Source organism: Symphalangus syndactylus, chromosome 5, assembly GCF_028878055.3.
Source record: "Symphalangus syndactylus isolate Jambi chromosome 5, NHGRI_mSymSyn1-v2.1_pri, whole genome shotgun sequence".
In the NCBI taxonomy this organism is placed as follows: Eukaryota; Metazoa; Chordata; class Mammalia; order Primates; family Hylobatidae; genus Symphalangus; species Symphalangus syndactylus.
This window is the reverse complement of record NC_072427.2, coordinates 47,021,715-47,042,903: the sequence shown is the minus strand read 5'-3', so window position 1 is coordinate 47,042,903 and position 21,189 is coordinate 47,021,715. Positions and strand designations below refer to the sequence as shown.

The window sequence follows — 21,189 nt, the reverse complement described above, 5'->3', positions numbered from 1 at the left end:
ATGGGGTTTTCTTGATTTCTGGGCAGAACGTTCTCATATAAATAAATGACACTATTCTTCGACATGAAAGAATGCTCAGATTTTTCCAATGTGAATGAAAGATTTTTATAGATGCAATGAAAATTTTGAACTTGGCTATGAGTTTTCTTTTTCTGCATAATGCTTTACCAAAATTATCTGACAAAAGAATTTTGTTAAAGGCCTTATGATAATGCCAAAAAAATCACAAGCGTCCCAATAAAGGATAATCTGTTTGAATTTCACAGATGGTGTTAGAATATAACGGGCTGACATTTCTCAGTATACACCTTCCAATGAGATTAAGTCAGTGAATACATTCTGAAAAAGTATAATGCCAGAACAAGACATTTATCCTCTATATGAGTGCTTCACAAAACTGCTTTGAGCAATAGAACGGCTTCCTTTTAGAAAGGACATGTAAACAAAATCAAATGCACTGATCTGAAAATGGCCATTGTCCTTAGTTAAGTTTTACTGTTAACACATGTCTAGGAATCTGGATATGTCTTCCAGTGAACTAAAACTTCCTGTGCACAGAGTAAGGACAGATGACATTCATAAATCAGACTGGACCCATGTCGGGTTTTTGTAAGAATCAAGAGACATTCACCAACATATCCAAGTAAGAAGGGATTTCTCAGTTTGTTTAGCTTCACAGCAACGTAAAGGTTTGACCAAGGAAATGCTACATTTCCATTAGTCTAAGGTCAGGTAAAAACAAAGCTTGTTTGGCCAGGTGTGGTGGCTCACGCCTCTAATTACTGCACTTTGGGAGGCCCAGGCAGGCAGATCATCTGAGGTCAGGAGTTTGAGACTAGCCTGGTCAACGTGGCAAAACCCCATCTCTACTAAAGATACAAAAGTTAGCCAGGCATGGTGGTGCATAATCCCAGCTACTTGGGAGGCTGAGCCAGGAGATCTGCTTGAACCCAGGAGGTGGCGGTTGCAGTGAGCCGACACAGCGCCACTGCACTCCAGCCTGGGTGACAGAGAAAGACTCTGTCTCAAAACAAAAACAAAAAACAAAACAAAACAAAAAAGCTTGTTGTTATTAATGGCTATTTTGCTTTAGTAGGCCAGTTCTGATGAAAATCTTACCATTTTCTTTTCTACACTGCAAGAGCTAGAGAAAGTCTGCTTTTTTCTATTATGAAGACATGGACTACCACTTCCCTCTACAAATTTATTCCATAGATACACTAAAATATGAGAAAGATAGAAACCAAGGCTATTCATTTCAGTAGTGTTCATTCAGTCTTGTAACAGCAGAAGATCAGAAACCATATTAATGTCCAAAAACAGATAAAGTGTCGCCAATGAATGGAATGCTATGCAGCTATTTAAAGGACGGCCAGGTGCAGTAGCTCAAGCCTGGATTCCCAGCACTTCGGGAAGCCAAGGCAGGAGGATGACTTAAGGCCAGAAATTTGAGACCAGCCCTAGCAACTAAGCAAGACCCCATCTCTTAAAAAAAAAAAAAAAAAAAAAAAAAGATAAAGCTCCTTATGAATTGATATAGAATAATCTCACATTATATATATATATAATTTTTTTATATATATATATAATTTTTTTTCCCTTTTTGAGATGGAGACTGACTCTGTTGCCCAGGGTTCAAACAATTCTCCTGCCTCAGCCTCCAGAGTAGCTGGAATTACAGGTGCACACCACCACCAAACCTGGCTAATGTTTGTATTTTTAGTAGAGACGGGATTTCACCATGTTGGCCAGGCTGGTTTCAAACTCCTGACCTCAGGTGATCCACCTGCCTCGGCCTCCTAAAGTGCTGGGATTACAGGCATGAGCCACCATGCCTGGCCTAAGACTAAGTGAAAAAGCAACTGTAGAACATTGCGGTAGAAGCCCCCATTATTGCACAAAACTGGGAAAAAAGGGTGGTTGTGTGTAGTTGTTCTGGAACACACATCCTTTAAAGGGAACACAAGAGACTGGGAATCTTGGTTACCTCTGACGAGGGGAACGAGTAGACTAGAGAAGGTACAGAAGGGAGAACTTCCACTGCATACCCCCTTGAGCCACCTTAATATATTACCAAATCAACAAAACCCGAAATCAAAGGAAATTATTGGTGGGGGGAGGCCCATTTCCTAGACCTCTCTGGCTTCCACCTCAGCCTTTTCCATCTCCATGCCTCCATCGCCTCTGGTCAGGGAATTTCATGGGCAGTTGCCAGTGCTGGGCCTTACCCATCTGGCTGAGAAGACTACTAACTCTGGACATCAATGTGCAATAAAACACTTCTTGCTTCAAACACCTAGGGAACTGTTTGCTGTTTCAGTGTCATGATTTTGTTTTCAAGCCTAAAGAGGCAGTAAATTATTTTACTATCCAGGAAGGCAAAAGAAATCCAGTCTACTTCAACAGAAACCACCACCAAACCAACACTGTTACCATTAAAAGGCCAAGTGTTAATGATCCTATTGGAAACATATGTGCATTTGTTAAATGTCAAGGATAATGTACACAAAGTCTAGAAACATAGTTATCATTATTATGATTACTAGGCCATGTTTTTAGACTTTATGGACACCCTGTATATTTATTGTTTTCTACTCCCTTCCCTGGTAAACATAATTCATCTTTTTCTTTATCAGAAAGACATCAGAAGTTAGCAGAACTTCCCTCTTTTATCAGAAAAGAAAACAAAAACATAAAAAAAGAACCTTATTTGGAATGGAAATATCCCCACTGCATTGTCAGCAATGAGTGGGATACTATTTATTACTAAGCATCTAAATTTATCATCCTTAAAGAATGCTGAGAAAGGAAGAATGTCTTCCTGGGTGGTTAAAGGATGTGTGGGTTCTGAGAGCAGCCTGCAAGCTGTTGAAGCCTAACAGGCTAAAGTCATGTGCCACTGTATTTATGGTAGATTTTGGGCACATGTAACCAACAGCATCTCTCTGTAGGAAGAACCCCGATTTTTTTTCTCAAAGAGTAAAAATGACCATTTACGTGTTGAGGCTCCAGGTATACAGATGTGATCATTAAAGGTGATCATCAGAAACATCAACACAACAGTCAATGTCCATCTTTTCCTGTGTTCAGAAATCCAATCTAATCTAATCCATGGAAAGTGAAGCTGTGAGCTTCCCATATTTACATATATTATATTGCTTGCTCTTTAAAACCTTTAAGTGAATTTAGATCCTAAAGACCAGTTACTGAAAAGGTTTTGATAAAGAGACTAAACCTTTTGCATTAAGCCATTACTCTAATCGCCATTAAAGAGATCACTTTATCTTTAAACCAAGGTGTGAAATCCTCCCAGCTTTCCCCAGGTTAATGATAAATTGAAACAATTCCATTAATCATCGATGGCGTGGGACTTGGAAAGGCTGGGGGTAAGGACAGGGGTAGGTGCATAGAAGAGGTCTAGTCTCTCGTGAAGCCATTCTGTTCTGCCACAGAGGACATGTAGATTTCTCACTTCTTCCAAATATTCCCATTTGAGATCTAAGCAAAGGAAAGTGCTGGGTTACTTCTAATCAGAGCTAGCCACCCCTCATTCAATGGCCACGTGCCAGGGCTACGCACACTCTTCACTCTCCACAGCTGCGTAGTTGCCAACTTCTTTGAAGCTGATGTTTCCCAGGTGGAGAATACCCGCCACTATCTGCAACACCAGCGTTTGCTCTTCTGCAAAGATCCCAATCACATTCATGGCGTGCTGGAAGAGAAAAGGGAAATTATGCAGAGAAGCTGGTCACCAGCTTTAAAAGCACGTTAGGAAGAAGCCAAGGCACAGCAGCTGCTCTAAATAAGGGTGTGACAAGTACAGATGAGTTACAAAGAAAAAAAAAAGCCAAAACATAGATTGGGTTGTGCAGTCACATGTGGCTTAGCTTGTGATGACAGTGGGACGTTCTTGTACAACATGATCACTGCCCAATGCACACATTCTTCTCATGTCTCAAAGTCATGCTGGAAAGGCGGTTCTGTCTCTAAGCATAGCATGCCATCCTCCAGGAATAAGAGAATACTCCAGGAGGAAGGAGACTCGGAGGAGTGGTAGTTGTATACAAAGTCTCCAAGTCCTATCTTCATCCTTTGATGTGTTCTTGTTGCCAGCTTCCCCTGGAAGGTCACTGCTGACCTTTCCACCTACTCAAAGTGGACTCAAGAGATCTTTCCCTTCATCAGGAGGGATAAGAATACATTGTACTTGCAAAAGGATCTTAATGAAAAATCTCCAGTAAATCCAATAAAAGCATCATTTAAAAGTCCAGTTTCTGAGATCCCTTAAATGCAATAAATGTCGCTAAAATGTCTAAATCTTAGAGAACCATCTCCTAAGAAAACTAGACTCTAGGACCAGTGTGCAGACTCCTTATTGGTACTTTTCCCCTCAGCTGCTTTGAAGCCATGTGACCTGTTGATACCATTTTGTTTCCTGGCACCCAGGACACAGTCTGTCTGAACCTTCTGTCGCTTTCAACCACAAATGTACTGAACCCACACTGCTCATTCAGAGTCTACTGCTCAGTTCTGGATCTGGGTTGAGGAATAGTCCCCAGCTTGAAACAGACTCAAAGGGCAGTGGGTGGTAATGAAGGCCTCTGAGGCTAAGTGGGTGTTCAGCCTACCACCAGAAAGTTCTAGATGATTGCCCCCAGGATGGAACCCCTCCATAATCTACCTAGTTTCACAACTTGGACCATAACATACATGCAATGTGAAGGACATGGCACAGAAAAAGGTTCCTCTGCCCTGCACAATACAGAGGGGAAGAGAGTCTTCAAAACCAGAAAAGAAATAAGAGAAAAGACTAAAGACATTCCAAAATTTCTAAACCTATTCAGTCCACAGACGTGCTGTTTGGTTAGCCTTTCTAAGGAAACAGCTCACAAATAGAGTAGGCCATCAGCAAACAGGTATGCTCAATGTATGAATCATTTTTGCTTTTTATCAGAGCTCCTGCAGGGGGATAATGATGAATTCATTTCTTTTTACCCATCTCAAATCATTAAGTGGTCCTCAGGCAACTGGCACATGGCTAGTTAAGGGTACTGAAACATGTATGAGCATACAGAGTGTTCACAGAGAAAGAGGCAGACATTTCATGAAGCTCTTTGCTTTATTAACCTTCACTGCCCTTTCGGCCACAGGAAATGGCCAGTTGGGAGAGCAGATCCTGCCTGGCCCTGCGCCGGCACTTACCAGAGTTTCCTGAAACTCCCGCCTGTCGTCAATGTCATCAACTTTGTATGAGCCCGAGAGGCTCAGGTAGTAATAATAGTCCATGCTGGTGATGCCAAGGCTGTGCTTCTGCTCTGCAGAGGCGCCCTCGATGAGCTGGAGCAAGAGAACACAGGTTGAGCCATGATGTGGACCACAAGGCACCCAAAGTCACTCCTGCATCCTGCAGCCACCATCCCCAAGGACTTTCTATCTCTGCTTTCTAAAATTACAGGCAGTCCTGGCTCCCAAATATGTACCTGTAGTGGCCCCATGACATCTGTGCAAATTTTGATTCCTAACTCTGGAAAGACCTGCAAGAGCTGAGGATTGTCCCTTGTCCACTGAAAGGAACTCGACTGCCACTCTTGGAAAAGTGGAAAGCAAAACAGATTTTAATTACTTAGTTCCTGCCCAACTTGCTATGGCTTTTTAAGCTGGCTTTTCCATGCTTCTCACTGCAGGGTGCATGTTAAAAAATGGCCATGCAGCTTCCTCCTCTCTGGTACTCTGCCTTCTTTAGAAGCTTTTCCTTGACTGTGAACTTCTCCAAGCTGCAGGATCTACTTCCTTGCCATGACATAACCACCTGCATTCTAGCTTCTCCCCTCACCACTCTGATGGAACCCTTGCATGGCTATTTCTCAGTGCCTAAATCCAACAGCGTTTTTTTTGCCTCCACACCCCAGCTCGTCCCTTTTGCCCAAGAGCTCCGAGCATTTGATCCTGTTGATGTCGCCCTGAGGCTTCCCTGGCTTGGTGACACTGCAGGATCCTGGCTTTCCTCCTTCTCCTTCAACTACTTCCCTGCTGGCTCTGCAATGCCTCCTGATCCTACATATCTAGAAAGTCCCCTAGTCCTGTGTGGCAGGATTTTCTCCCCATATCCACTCCCATGTATTTCGTAGCTTCAAGAAATTTTTTCTTCTTTTTTCTTTTTTTTTTTTTTTGAGACGGAGTCTCGCTCTGTCACCCAGGCTGGAGTGCACTGGTGCCAATCTCCGCTCACTGCAAGCTCCGCCTCCCGGGTTCATGCCATTCTCCTGCCTCAGCCTCCCGAGTAGCTGGGACTACAGGCGCCCACCACTACGCCCAGCTAATTTTTTGTATTTTTAGTAGAGACGGGGTTTCACTGTGTTAGCCAGGATGGTCTCGATCTCCTGACCTTGTGATTCACCCACCTTGGCCTCCCAAAGTGCTGGGATTACAGGCGTGAGATACCGCACCCGGCCAAGAATTACTTTCATCTCAGAATCTTGAACCCCTGCACGCATCAGTTCCCAGCCTCTATTCTGGTGGTTTCTGACCTAAGGGCAGAGGACTCCTGGGGGCGGGTTGGGGCTTGTATTTATTTAAAGAAGTCCTGACATCCATTATATACTTCGTCTAGCACTAGGTATTATTTATGTGAAATATATAATTATTTTTCACTTATCTGTATATGTTGCTTTAATACAATTTTAAAAATGACTGAATTCACAGAAGTTTTAGTCATTTATATACTTTTTCAACCAACAGATACCAACTAAAAGACTTATTTGGCATCGCCTAAGATGTGTGTGTAATTGAAAAGATTGAATGTGATATACTTCCACAGTTTAATGTCCTTCTAATCCAGTGATCCACAAACTAAACACGAAACAAAACAAAACAAAAAACAGTGACCAGGTCTTTCTTCGAAGAAAGTCTAATGTCAATCTTCAATATAAAATACTAATAAGTAAATAGAACATAAAAAATTTGGTTATTAACATCATTATATTTTTTAAGTACTTAAAAACCTTTTACAAAAGTAGCTGAATCAGGGCCAGGTGCAGTGGCTGACGCCTGTAATCCCAGCACTTTGGGAGGCTGAGGTGGGTGGGTCACTTGAGTCCGAGAGTTAGAGACCAGTCTGGGTAACATGGTGAAACCCCACCTCTACGAAAAATAAAAAATTAGCCAGGTGTGGTGGCATGTGCCTATAGTCCCAGCTACTTGGGAGGCTGAGGCAGGGGGATCATTTGAGCCCAGGATGCAGAGGTTGCAGTGAGCCAAGATTGTGCCACTGCACTCCAGCCTGGGCAAGGGAGCAAGACCCTGTCTCAAATAAAAAAATAAATAAAATAAAAGTAGCTGACTCAGATGACTGCTGAAGCCTGTAACATAACCAAAAAGCACCCTGCACACTGCTCTGGCCCCAAACTCTCCACGACTTCTGAGGGTCTAGGTTGAAACTGTTCAATTTGGCATTAAAGATCCCAAACCTATCTCAAATCTTTCCTCCAATAGCTCAAGTTCTGGAGATGCCTGCCTTGCACACAGGCTAAGGCTGGGCTCCCTGACTAGCTTTCCCTCTCCCACCTCCACTGCTTTGGTGCACGTCACCTGTCTTCTCTGATCAATCCCCTCCACTTTCCATCCCGGCTCTACCTCCTTCACACCTCTCCTACTATCCGGCCAAACCTGCCCACATGAATTCCTTTGGCAAAGACTCCAACACTCCTCATTTTATTTTGAAGTTATGTCAATACTTTCTTGATGATTTAGCTTTGGGGGAATTTCTGTCTTATCACTCCAATTAGAACTCACTCTCCTTGAGGGCAGGACATTCTCACAATTCTGCACAATGACTTGCACATGGTATCATCATCAGTCCTCCCTGGCTTGCCTGACTATAATCTATGCCTGAAGTCTGAGAAATATTTTAATGTAGAGAAGGGACAGGAAGTGGGTAGGAAAAAAGTAGAAAGGAAAACCTGGTAAAATATGTGAAAACTCCGCTCTCCTGGGTTCCTCATCACCACCCTAGATTTTTCCAGAAGGAAGTTGGAGATCTTTCCACCATCTGGTTCCCCACCTGGACTGAACTGGATTTCAAAGTATTTTCCCTGCAAGAGAGTTAGGGATTTCCTTCAATGGTTGGTGAACAAAACATGATGTTCCAAACAGGCTTTGAATATAGTATATAATTCAAGGAAATTCATTAATAAAATACACATTCTGAATTACTACTAATTTGAGTCTAGACTTCCTTAGTTTTCAATCACACAATAACCCGTGCTTTTATCCAGCCACACGATTCTGTTATGAGAGAGCACCTATCATTCCAGCATGACTAAATAAGGATATGCTCTATTCCTTGCTCATTTTCCCCCAGTAGGTGCCTGTCTGCTCAACCAGAAGGTGTAAAAAATGAGGCAGAAAAATGGCATGGCACCCTTTCAGAGGACGAGCACTCTTGCTGTCAGGCTTCATCTCGTGGCTTTGAGCAAAAACAGTCAATCCCTCTTACCTATGGAGCATCTAAAATGTTTATCTAAAACGAAAACACTTTATTAAAAGTTCTTTCTAGCTACTCATGGGCCTAGGGATTTTTGTCACTGTCATTGTTACAAAAATTCCTGTTTAAATGACTGCTAATAGGGAACAAAGGAGAATAAAAACCTAGACTGTAGTTGAAAAGGTATCTAGGTTGTTACATTAATTATATATAGCCAGGCATGGTGGCTCACGCCTGTAATCCCAGCACTTTGGGAGGCCGAGGCAGGTGGATCACTGGAGGTCAGGAGTTCGGGACCAGCCTGGCCAACATGGTGAAACCTCATCTCTGCTAAAAATACAAAAAATTAGCTGGGCGTGCTGGCGAGTGCCTGTAGTCCCAGCGAGACAGGAGAATCACTTGAACGCAGGAGGTGGAGGATGCAGTGAGCCGAGATCATGCCACTGAACTCCAGCCTGTGCCACAGAGTGAGACTCTGTCCAAAAAACAAAATAAAAAGAATAAAAATTTTATATATAACAATTATTACATTTGTTATATATATATATATATATTTAAACTATTTTTTTTCTCACTAGAACTTAATTTCTCTCCTGTCCTCAGAATCTTAAGCACTCTCGGAGGCCAGAAGGGTAAATACAAATAAAGGAAAAGAGGCAATGGTGTGGTCTACGGCCAAACTGGAGAAGATGCCCAGCCTCACCGCATTCACATTTAATAACATAAAAATTCATCTCAGGGGTGAATTGAGCTGGGTTTTACGTCTATGACTGGAGCTGTAAACTCATTAAGGGCAAAAAAAATACTATGCACACTGCAAATGTGTGAGTACATGCTGTGTTCCTGTTCTTAACTATTCTAGGTGTTAAGAAAGACCACCGAAGAACTCCAGTCTCTAACTCTCTGTGTCTTAATCTGATGACCCTCTTCCTCCTGGCAAAAAACCAAAAACACCCAGCAGCACCAGGCACAGAGAACCACCAGCCATCGCTCTGCGGAATGTCAGTGGCACCTGAGAAAAGTTCACTGAACAAGAGCTCCTGTGCTTCCTTTGGTGGCCACCTTCACCACCCTTTCCTTTTAGCATGTGATAGAGGGAATACTTCAGTGCCTATCCCCCATTCCTCATCAGTTGAGGGAAAATGAAACCAAACAGAACATCTGACCCAGGAAGGGCAGGTGTTGGACGGGCAAGCTCCCAAGTCCTCCTAGCAGCGGTGCTCAACCTTGGATGCCCCTTAGAAACCCCTGGGGAGCCTTTCCAACATGCTGTCAGCCCAGGCCACGCACATGAGACTCTAGGACCAGGGCCCAGAGCTGTGTGGCTTTCAAAAAGCACCCAGCTGATTTTTACGTGCGGTCAAGGTTGAGAACCACTGCTCTAATATAACAAAATGCATATGCATGGCTCATAATTGTCATACAAAAGTTAAAATTTCCAACAAAAAGTTAACATATTTAGGACTGCTGTATAGCAGCCTAGGGGGGAAGATAGGAAATTTTATAAAGGGAATAAAATGTTGCATTTGCATTTTGATAATGAAATGAAAACAAGTTTCAACTCAACTCTTGGTAATGATTTATTTCCTAAGCTGGATGCTGGATACATAGATGTTCATTGTATTATTTTTAAATTGTGTTTGAAATATTTCATAATACATTCTTTAACTTGAAAAGATTTATAAGTGTTAAATATGTACATTCTTATGCTTCATTAATCTGTGCATTTTTAAAAGTGAAATTACTCATAATTCTACCCTGATGCCACTTCTTCATTCTCTTGCTAAATAATTACTGTCACAGATGTCAAACTTTGATTTACATACCTCTTAGTGACATTTCATATCATGTGCACATTAAAAAGAACATATTGTAAATATTGTTCTGTAATCTGTTTTTTAATTTAACAATGTATTATGAGTATCTTTTAAAATAAGTAGTTATTTAAGCAGGAAACTTACGTAATTTATTCTAGAAGTTTTGTTGGGCAAAGATAATGAACGATTAAAATTTTAATAACAATTGCCCAATCACTTTCCTGGAAGAATGTGTCAGTTCTCAACCAATAGCGTGCTTTCTCGATTACCAATCAACTTAATGTTTGCCCATTTGAGAGACAGAAAATGATACGTGGTTTTCATTTACATTTCTCTCATCCATGACGGTGAATAGTGAGAGAGAGAGAGAAAGAGAGAGAGAGAGAGAGAGAGAGTGTGTGTGTGTGTGTGTGTGTGTGTGTGTGTGTGTGTGCATGTGTCTGAATTGTCTCTTCCCATCTTTCTATCTGGGTTGTATAAAATTTTACAATTAGAAAAATAATAAATGTTGAGGGTTTTTGTTGTTTACAGAAACTGACTGATATATCCTCCAAATATAATGAATAATTTATACTGCAAAAATCAATGAAAATATCAATTATTTTTTTTCTGGTCTCCAAGGAATCCAAGACAGGGGAAAAGGTAAATAAAGAGTTAAATTTGGTCAAGTCCATTTTTATAAGATTTAGATTGAAAATTAAGAAAAAAGTTCAAGTGGAAAATTTGTTTAATCCTTCTTTCCTATTTTATTATCTGGAAAGCTTCTTCAAGATAACACAACTCAGGCATTGGGCCTAAATATGAGAGACAAACAAATGAGTAGTTTGAATAATATTGGAACGCAAAGAAAGTAAGGGCAAGTCTAACAGATAGAACCCACCAGGGAACTTGACAATTATTATATGAGCACATAGTAAAAATTCTCTTGGAGATAGAAGCTTCTTTCCAAAATAGACAGTGGAAAAGAAAATTGTTTTTCTCCAAAATTCCCACTTATTTATTTTAAAATGTTCCAGAATCAGCCTCACAGATGGCTCCGCGAATGCTTTAGTGCCAGACATGATCTATGGTTGAAATAAGATGCAAAATCTATATAAATCAAGGTTACTGGGTAAACATTTGTTTCTTTGTAAATGTGGCTTTTGTCAAGGGGAACATATTCATATTCAGCCTTGCCAGCTTTCCTATTTACCCCCTCTGGAGACACCCAGACAGAAACATGACTAAATGAGCATTCACAACAATGCATTTGGTTGACATTTTCATTACCAGTTAGGTAAGCCAGTTAAGAGGCAACCTGTGAGGCCAGGTCCAGTCACTTTGGGATGTCGTTAGGTTACAAGGGTAGGGCATAAGACAGACCCACAAAGCCAGAGGGCTGTGGTGGGCAGGCAGATCGCTCCGAGGGACGGAAAGGAGGAAGTTTCTCTCCAAGGTGCAAGACCAGTCAAACTCTCTGCACCCTTCAGTCTATGGACCAAGTTCTAAGAAGCAAAACCACTGCCAGTGGGAAATGATACCTGGGATACCCATCTACTCTAGTTATTTCTTGTTCTAGGAAAGAAGGTCTTTTCTCCAGGGCATAAAAACAACTCCTCCAAGGCCAAAGCTGCCACTTTCATCATTTGTTTTCTTTAGTAAGGCAACTGATGTGGAAAATGATTTTCAAAATTATCTTATTTGTATCCCCGGGGCGCAAAAAAGGGCAAAGTGCAGCTTGGCGGCACGCTGCTATAGAAAATGAAGGAGAGATTGAAGAGGTGGCTTCCTGATGATATGTGAAAAGCTCCCATTTCCTGTGGGATACTGGACTTCAGTCAGAAACATCAACTTCATCAATCAAGCGACATTTTCTGAAACAGGGAAGAGACTTACAAATCGGCTGGAGTTGTTGTTCCGGACGGTCTTGGCGTTCCCGAAGGCCTCCAGCAGTGGGTTGGACTGCAGGATAATGTCCTTCACGTGCTGTCCCAGCAAACAGACCGGAGGTTAGGAAGGTGTGAACACCTACCATACAGTGTACGCCAAACTTTCTCTAAGGACCTGGTTTCTGAATGCATTAAGGCGAGGGGCCCCACATCTGTGTGTCACTGGCGGGGTTTCTGGAGGATTTATTCTTTCACCATGACAGACCTCAACCTGTTTGTGTATTTGGGTCTTTCAATTCCCATGGCTTGATGAAGGGTCCCCAGGAGCCAGGGCACCACTGTGAATCAGGAACTATTCATACAAACGTTCTCAGCTTGGGTTTCCAAATTGATTGCTGCAACTTCACCAAAAGTGAAGTGGTACATGAAGGGGTGTCTCCTTGCTGTTCTGGCCAGGGTATTTCTTCTCACTACCCCTTCCCAACTACTCTACCAACCCATCTCATCCCGTCTCCACCTGCTTCACTGCAAGTTATCTTAAGGAAAATTAACCCACTTCTCCACCCCAAACAAGGTTATGGAAATACAGCCTGGTGTTTCTCAAACTTTAATATTCATGAATCATCTGGGGATCTTGTCAAAATGCAGATGTGGACGTAGTAGGTTGGGGTAGGGCCCAAGAATCTGCATTTATAGCCAGCTCCCTGGTGTTGCTGGTTTTGCCAGCATTGATACACACTTTGAGCAGCAAGGGTCAACAGTGGATCGTGTGGAACAAGTCCTGGCCTAGAGGGGAAGGATTTGTTTTTTCAAACATCTCAGTTCTATGCATAAGTGTGCAAAACACACCATAGACATGAGACAGCTCAATAGATAGAATTTGATGTTGGAGAAGTCTTTCAACAAGTGAGTCATTCCTTGTACTTCTAATTATTCACATGCTATGGTTAAACATGTTCCAGAAATAACAAGTCTTCTGGCTTGTGCTCTTTAGCTACTGACTAATTCCAAGCCAAGGGCTCTGTATCATTGTCCTCATAGGAAAACAGGAAGAGAAAAATCAACATTAACTGTCTGCAGTCTGGCTACTAGGTCATAGGGGTGTAGCAAAAAGGAGTAAATTAATGCACTAACTACTAATTGACTATGTAACAGCCAAAGTGTTACAAAGGGTGTAACAGACACCTGCCTGAACATTCAGAAGAGAAACTGCCATGAGAAATGAGAACTGGGATTTCATTCTGACTAGGGAATCATCCTTAGCCATGGCACCAAGGGCAATTCTGGGTGGTCCTTTCATGGGTCAGTTTCAAAGCTTAGAAACATACTTCCAACCTGCCTACTCTCTTTTAAAAACTCATGGATTTATATAAACTCTGCTTTTCTTTGTAAAATCTATTTTGAGTTTGTGGATTTCATTAACTCTTTCTATCTTTTTTTTGCTGGCCAGACATGCCTATACCATTTAACAACACTCAGCTTCTCTCAGGAAGAGAACAAAAGACAGAATCTTTTTCTATCTTTTCCCTTTTTAAATTACAGACTTTAAAAATGAGAATCTTTATCAGTTCATCCATCCATTCATCCGTCCGTCCACATGTATTCATCAACCATCAGTGATGTTCAATAGAATTTTGTGGCATGTAGTGGGCATATTAGGGAAAAGAGAAAGAGCAAACTGAGGTAAAAGAGCAGCCCATTGGCCGGGTGCAGTGGCTCACGCCTGTAATCCCAGCACTTTGGGAAGCCAAGGTGGGCGGATCATGAGGTCAAGAGAACAAGATCATCCTGGCCAACATGGTGAAACCCCGTCTCTACTAAAAATACAAAAATTAGCTGGGCGTAGTGGCACACGCCTGTAGTCCCAGCTACTCAGGAGGCTGAGGCAGGAGAATTGCTTGAACCCAGGAGACAGAGGTTGCAGTGAGCTGAGATCGCACCACCGCACTCCAGCCTGGCGACAGAGTGAGACTCTGTCTAAAAAAAAAAAAAAAAAGCAGCAAAACAGCATCCTGGATTCTTGTCTCCATGTCAGCCCTCTCAGGATCCAGTACAGTCACAGGAATAGAGAAAAGGAAGTGGACTGAACCACATGAACCTAGGTTCTAGAGCTGCCCTTACTGTCCAATATGGAAGCCGTAAGCTACCCCAACTGAGGTATAACTGTAGAATACACACTGTATTTCAAAGACTTAGTACCAAAAAAAAATCTCATTAATTTTGTTATACAGATTATATAATAAAATCATTTTTTACATATTGGGTTAAATAATATTGTTTTAAAAAGTAATTTCCTTTTTCTCTTTTTACTTCTTTTAACATGGCTACTAGAAAATTTAGAATTACACATATGGCTTGCTTCATCTTTCTATTGCACAGAGCTGCTCTCCATCTTCCTTTCATTCAGAGAAAGAGGCCACTTTAAGAACCCTTCACTCTGCAACCTTAGTTTGCTCTTTCTCTTTTCCCTGATGTGCTCATAACATGCCACAAAATTCTGTTAGACAACACTGATCACTGACGAATAGATATGCATGGATGGATGGATGCATGGATGGATGGATGCATGGATGGGTGGATGCATGGATGGAGGGATGGATGGATAGATACATAAATATTCTCAGTTTTAAAGTCTGTAATTAAAGAAGGGAAGAGACAGAGAAGATGCTGTCTTTTGTTCTCTCCCTGAGAGAAGCTGTTGTTAAATGGTATAGGCACGTCTGGCCAGCAAACAAAAGATAGAAAGAGTTGATCCACAAACCCAAAGGAGGAATGTTTGGCTCTACCTTAAGCTTTCTGATCTACCAGTACATGACAGAACACTATTTAATTAATAGACAGTGGCCAGACATGGTGGCTCACGCCTGTAATCCCAGCTCTTTGGGAGGCCCAGGTGGGTGGATCGCTTGAGCTCAGGAGTTTGAGACCAGTCTGCGCAATGTGGTGAAACCCTGTCCCTACCAAAAATAAAAAAAAAAAAATTAGCCAGGCATGGTGGCACACACTTGTGGCCTCAGCTACTTGGGAGGTTGTGGTGGAAGGATTGCATAAGCCCAGGAGCAGGAGGCTGCAGTGAGCTGAGATTGTGCCACTGCACTTCAGCCTGGGTGACAGAGTGAGACCCCATCTCAAACAAACAAACAAAAAAGGAACCACAATAAAGAGAATTTTAAGGAAAATTAACCCACTTCTCCACCCCAAACAAGGTTATGGAAATACAGCCTGGTGTTTCTCAAACTTTAATATTCATGAATCACCTGGGGAGCTTGTCAAAATGCAGATGTGGACGTAGTAGGTTGGGGTAGGGCCCAAGAATCTGCATTTATAGCCAGCTCCCTGGTGTTGTAGACTTTTGAAAGTCTACAGCTGACCATGGCAATAACACTAAATAATTCTGATTTAAAAAACTAATATTTGGAAGGAATTCTGTCACCAGTGGTGCATACTGCTGATGAGCGCCAAGCTTGGGCTACCCCTTATGGACCTTAGCTCGCCATCACCATCATCCATGGCTCTGGGGAGTAGGCTTTACTCATTCCTGCCAATGCTGATCTTATTTTTCACCTCTTGAGTATCCTCATTCTCTGGATCTTTTCTCTTTCCTAACACTTCCTTTATACTCTTTAATCTCTTTTTTCCTTCACTTTCTTGAATTGGCAAGTGGTTCACATAGTTCAAACCATGCAAGTTTCTAAAGGGTATACAGGAAGGGTAGGCCCTTCTCCCAACCTCCCAGCTCCCCTCCCTCAAGACAACTGTTGTTGACAGTTTCTTGTGTATACTTCGAGGGATATGCGATACACACCCAAACAAATACAAATGTACACTCTCTTTTGATCCCGCAAATGGCAGCATATATTACACACAATGTTCTGAACCTTGTCTTTTGTAATTAATGATACATCTTGGAGACTATTCTCTGTCAGTACATGAAGCCTCATTTTTATTGCTGTGTAATATTCTATTATATAACGAACCACAAATTATTTCACCAGTTGCCTAGCGATGAACACTTAAGTTGTTTCCAGTCTTTTGCATTACCAAAATTGCCAGAGATAACTTTATACATGTATTATTTTGTATATATTTCAGCATATCTAAAGAATAAATTCTTTTCAGCAGAACTGCTGAGTCAAATGGCATATATGTGTAAGTTTAATAGATTTTGCTGAAATGTTCTTCATTAAAACGTACTAGTTCATCTCCTACCAGCAATGTATGAGAACAACTGTGTCCCTACTTCCTACCAATCAAGTGTTTAAAACATGGTAAGATTTTGGCCAATGTGATAGGCAAAAAAATAGTTTTCTAATGTAGTTTTAATTTGCATTTTTCTTTTTATCATGATGGTGAACATACTTTCATGTTTTGTGAATAATTTATATTTCCTTTTCTATGAGTCGTCTTTCATGTCCTTTGTTTATTTTCCTTTTGGGCTGCTGATCTTTTTATTGATTTGTAGGAGTTCATTATATATTAGGCACATCTACCTTAAAATATGCTACTCCTTAATCCCAGCACTTTGGGAGTCCGAGGCGAGTGGATCACAAGGTCAGGAGTTTGAGACCAGACTGGCCAACATAGTGAAACCCCGTCTCTACTAAAAATACAAAAATTAGATGGGCATGGTGGGGCACGCCTGTAATCCCAGCTACTCAGGAGGCTGAGGCAGGAGAATCGCTTATACCCAGGAGGCAGAGGTTGTGGTGAGCCGAGATCATGTACTACAGCCTGGGCAACAGAGCAAGATTCTGTCTCAAAAAAAAAAAAAATACACACACACACACACACACACACACACACACACACACACACACGCTATTCCTTTCCACTCCAGATTTCAAGTTTCACAGTTATAGAAGAACCAGTGTCTTTTCTGTGGAAGAAAAATTCTTTTCTAACAGCAAATGGAGCCTCTTACATTTCCCATAACATAAGGTATCATAATGGGCCACTGCCCACTCACCTGGACTTTGGTCCCTCCTCCAGACACTCTGGAGATGTAGCTCATGATATATTTGGCAGCCACTGTTTTTCCAGCACCACTTTCACCACTAAAGAAAGACAGACAAAGTGCCCACCTGAGAAGTGGATTGCGACCAGGTCCCTTCCTTGTCCCCCCCATCACACAAAACAAACAAAAAGAAAAAGAAAACAGGCAGAAAAGAATTCTTTTTTTTTTTTTTTAAGTACAATACCAGTAGAGAAAAGCAAGTTACAGCAGGATTAGGTCGCCCATGTGACCCATGTGAGCCGGATTAACATGGTGTGGATAATTACCACTGTGCACACCACTGACCATTAAGCATTTTACATGCCCAATAATGGGGGATATGATTAGGAAAATTATGGAGTATCACAACGGTGGAATTCTGCATAAATTACAACTGACATGAAGCCTGTAAACACAGGAAACAAGCAAATGAAATCATGTTAAGTAAAAGAAGTCATTCAAGTTATATACAAAACATGATTACAATTTTTTTTCTTAAAAAAAAAGACTGGAACTACCACAAAATATTAACAAAGGCTTTGGTCAAGGCAGAGACTAGAGAAACTTGTTTTAATTCATTAGTTTTCAAACATTTTATAATGCATATGCTATTTTTGTAATTTAAAAAAAGAAAAGAAAAAGTGGGCACTCTGAGGTTTCAAACCATGTGCCTTGAACTGATGCAAGCTTCCTTATTTTAGAAGTTCTAAAATTAAACCTTGAAGCAATATTAACCACATCCTGAGTAACAAAGGCCACCTTCCGCTGGGTAGCCTTCCTGCATGGGGAGAGCCTTTTGTTAATAATATATAGTCTCCTCTTCAAAATCCCCATTCTTCCTTCAAAATCCCCCTGAATTGATAATGACCTCAATTCAAAACATGCTTAAGTCAGTCAGATTTTTCATCTTTCTATTGGTACCCTTTGTGTTACCAGGATAGAATTAAAGAACCCCATGTCATATAAAATGATGGTGGGAGTTAGTATGAAAAATTCAGCCTGCTACAAGTTCATAGGACAATATTTTTGTCCGCGCTTTGCGATAAAAAATTTTAGGGTGCAGAGCAAATGTTCTTCTATGAATATCCAGCCCAGATTAATTGTTATCGATTGCTGAGTTACTCAAGGAAAGAGAAAACATTTGCTTAGGGAACAACCAAGCAAGGTGACACTCCCATTCCCAAAAGGAAACCGAAATTTGAAATAATTTTACATTTCAAAACAAAACAAAAGAAACGAACAGAGAATTGAGCTGGCCATATAGCAAAACTCAGAACTTTGCTGAATTTCCTTGAACTAATAATATGGTTTTAAAGAAATTATGGGGAGGCGGGAACCATCCTCTGTTCAGGGCTCATGACCTTCAAAAGTCTGAACCCATCTATGCAATTCACTCACCATCCTAGTGCTATGCTCCTGGCTTCCTGGTCACATGAATAACAAAACCAAACTGAAATTTTGTAACCTACAATAACAAGTAGAAAACCAGCAAGCCTGGGACAGGTGTCACACTCTTCCAGAAGACATGCTTACTCACAGGCAGTAAGTAGGTCGGGCAAATTCAACTCCATGGGGAAATCATCTTTTCAAATGGTTGACATACTCAGATGATGTATTTACTAGATCCAAGGTCAACACATGCACTCTCTCATTTGAATTACATGTTTTGGCAACAATGAAACTCCCTTTTATAAGTTGTAAACAATGTAAACATTCAAGAATATTGGAAAGTCCAAGATTACAATGGCACAACCACCCAATATAATACTGCACAGGCATTCGAAGTACTTACACAGACTATGTAGCAACATAAAGATAATGCAGCCTAAGTTAAGTGGTAATGTGAATAGAAGATACTATATTTATAACAAGTTTACAACTATGTGAAAATAATGTATGGGCAAAAACAAATCGACAAGGAAAAAGAAATATTCCTGACGTGTCAGGAGGCTGGTATAGGAATAGTTTTTTGTGTTTTTTTGAAATGGAGTCTCACTTTGTCGCCCAGGCTGGAGTGCAGTGGCACAATCTCGGCTCACTGCGATCTCTACCTCCTAGGTTCAAATGATTCTCCTGCCTCAGCCTCCCAAATATGTGGGATTACAGGTGTACACCACCATGCCTAGCTAATTTTTAAATTTTTAGTAGAGACGGAGTTTCACCATGTTGGCCAGGCTGGTCCCAAACTCCTGACCCCAGGTGATCCACCTGCCCTGGCCTCCCAAAGTGCTGGGATTACAGGTGTGAGCCACAACACCTGGCTCTTTTTTCTTTTGATGTGCTTTCTCATAATTTTCGATTTTTTTAAGATTTTTATGGCAGGTACAGTGGCTCATGCCTGTAATCCCAGCACTTTGGGAGGCCAAGGTGGACGGATCACTGAGGTCAGAAGTTCAAGACCAGCCTGGCCAACATAGTGAATCCCCATCTCCACTAAAAATACAAAAATCAGCTGGGCGTGGTTGCAGGTGCCTGTAATCCCAGCTACTCGGGAGGCTGAGGCAGGAGAATCTCTTGAACCCAGGAGGCAGAGGTTGCAGTGAGCCGAGATTGAGCCACTGCACTCCATCATGGGCAACAAGAATGAAACTCTGTCTCAAAAAAAAAAAAAAAAATAATAATAATAATTTTTTTAGATTTTTTGAAATTTGTGTATTTCATATTTTTTAAAACAGCTTTTCCAGAGAAAAGGGAGGGATCACACCTCACAATAATCACTAATGATCAATTTCATTACATTATTATTATTCAACTTCCTATATATCACCATGAGTATGTATCTTTTCCTTAAGTTTACACTGTCACATTTAAACTTCATTAGAACAAGCTGGGAAAGAGAGAGAGAGAGAGAGAGCAAGTGTGAGCAAACCCTATTAGAATTATAAAATAATATATATAAAGGGGAATTTATTAAATTTAAAAAAGAATTATAAAAGGACAGTAATCCTAGTAATCCCCCTACTGTGTCTTTGGTTAATACTGTATTCAGACATGAAATCTTTTGTCTCTTTTGTTGGAAACAAAAGAAAGTAATGATAATGGAAAGTAGCTCTTTTAATATATTAAAATAAGTATACCAGTTCCAAAAATAGGATATCTGCATTCTCAGCAACTGTGATCTTTTCCAGGAGACTTAAAATGATTAGTTCTCACTAAACATTGATCGGAATTTTCATTACTTGGTTTCAATTTACAGACACTTAAGAAGAATTTTTATTGATCAGAGGCTGGTGATTTGGTCAAAATATGGTACAATAGTGGAATGTTACAGAATGACTTGAAACTTACAGTATATACAACCATAATCATGCTGGCCTGTTTGGGATGAGAAAATACTGTTTCTTCTCCAGAACTAAAACCCAAGTTAAAAGAAAGTGAAGGTCTTAGACAAAATAATACATCCCAGATTATTTACTTTGCATCTCACAGCAGTTATTGTAGAGCAATTTGCTTTGTTTATGCTTCCAGGCAACCCGTCCTAATTTAATTGACTTATAAAATGGACACACACACACAAATACTCTAGAAATTAGGAAAATATCCCAGTAGTTCCCAAATCTGGCAGTCTATCAGAATTGTCAGAGTACTTTTTAATTGCCCATGTCTGGGCCTGTCTTCTGACCTGCTGGATCCCAGTCTCCAGGGACAGAGTCTAGGAATAGGAATTTCTAACAAACTCCCTAGTTCTTGTATAGCCAGCTGGGAATAAGCCAAGCAATTTTAAATCAAAGTCATAACAGACTTTATAGGAAATATTAATTCAAATAGGAAGTATTGTATAGTGTGTGTCTGTGTGTGTGGGGGGGTCTGTGTACTAACTATAGAAATGGAAACATATGGTAAAATATCAACGAAATGGAAAGAATGTTCTGGGGAAAAAAGCCATTTACAATGGTATAATCCAAGGGCCATAATTATTTTTCTGAGAAAGGTTATTCCTCACTTAAAAGTCAATAGTATTTTCTATTCACTTCGACTTATTCAGCAAATGTAAAAATATTTCAGTTCTTTTTTATTTTGATTTTTTCG

The 21,189-nt window shown here is 40.8% G+C and overlaps 1 protein-coding gene across 1 annotated transcript in view; it reads right to left on the bottom strand.

The window, feature by feature from the left end:
- The window catches only part of MYO1E (myosin IE), a 234,208-nt gene that overhangs the window by 78,974 nt on the left and 134,045 nt on the right, over positions 1-21,189 (bottom strand). Inside the window, exons 5-9 of the mRNA XM_055278318.2 lie at positions 17,134-17,221; positions 12,175-12,264; positions 7,959-8,090; positions 5,203-5,337; positions 3,580-3,712 (exon numbers count right to left, since the gene is read on the bottom strand). Coding sequence (XP_055134293.1) covers positions 3,580-3,712; positions 5,203-5,337; positions 7,959-8,090; positions 12,175-12,264; positions 17,134-17,221 — 578 coding nt within the window. The remainder of the gene's footprint in view (positions 1-3,579; positions 3,713-5,202; positions 5,338-7,958; positions 8,091-12,174; positions 12,265-17,133; positions 17,222-21,189) is intronic.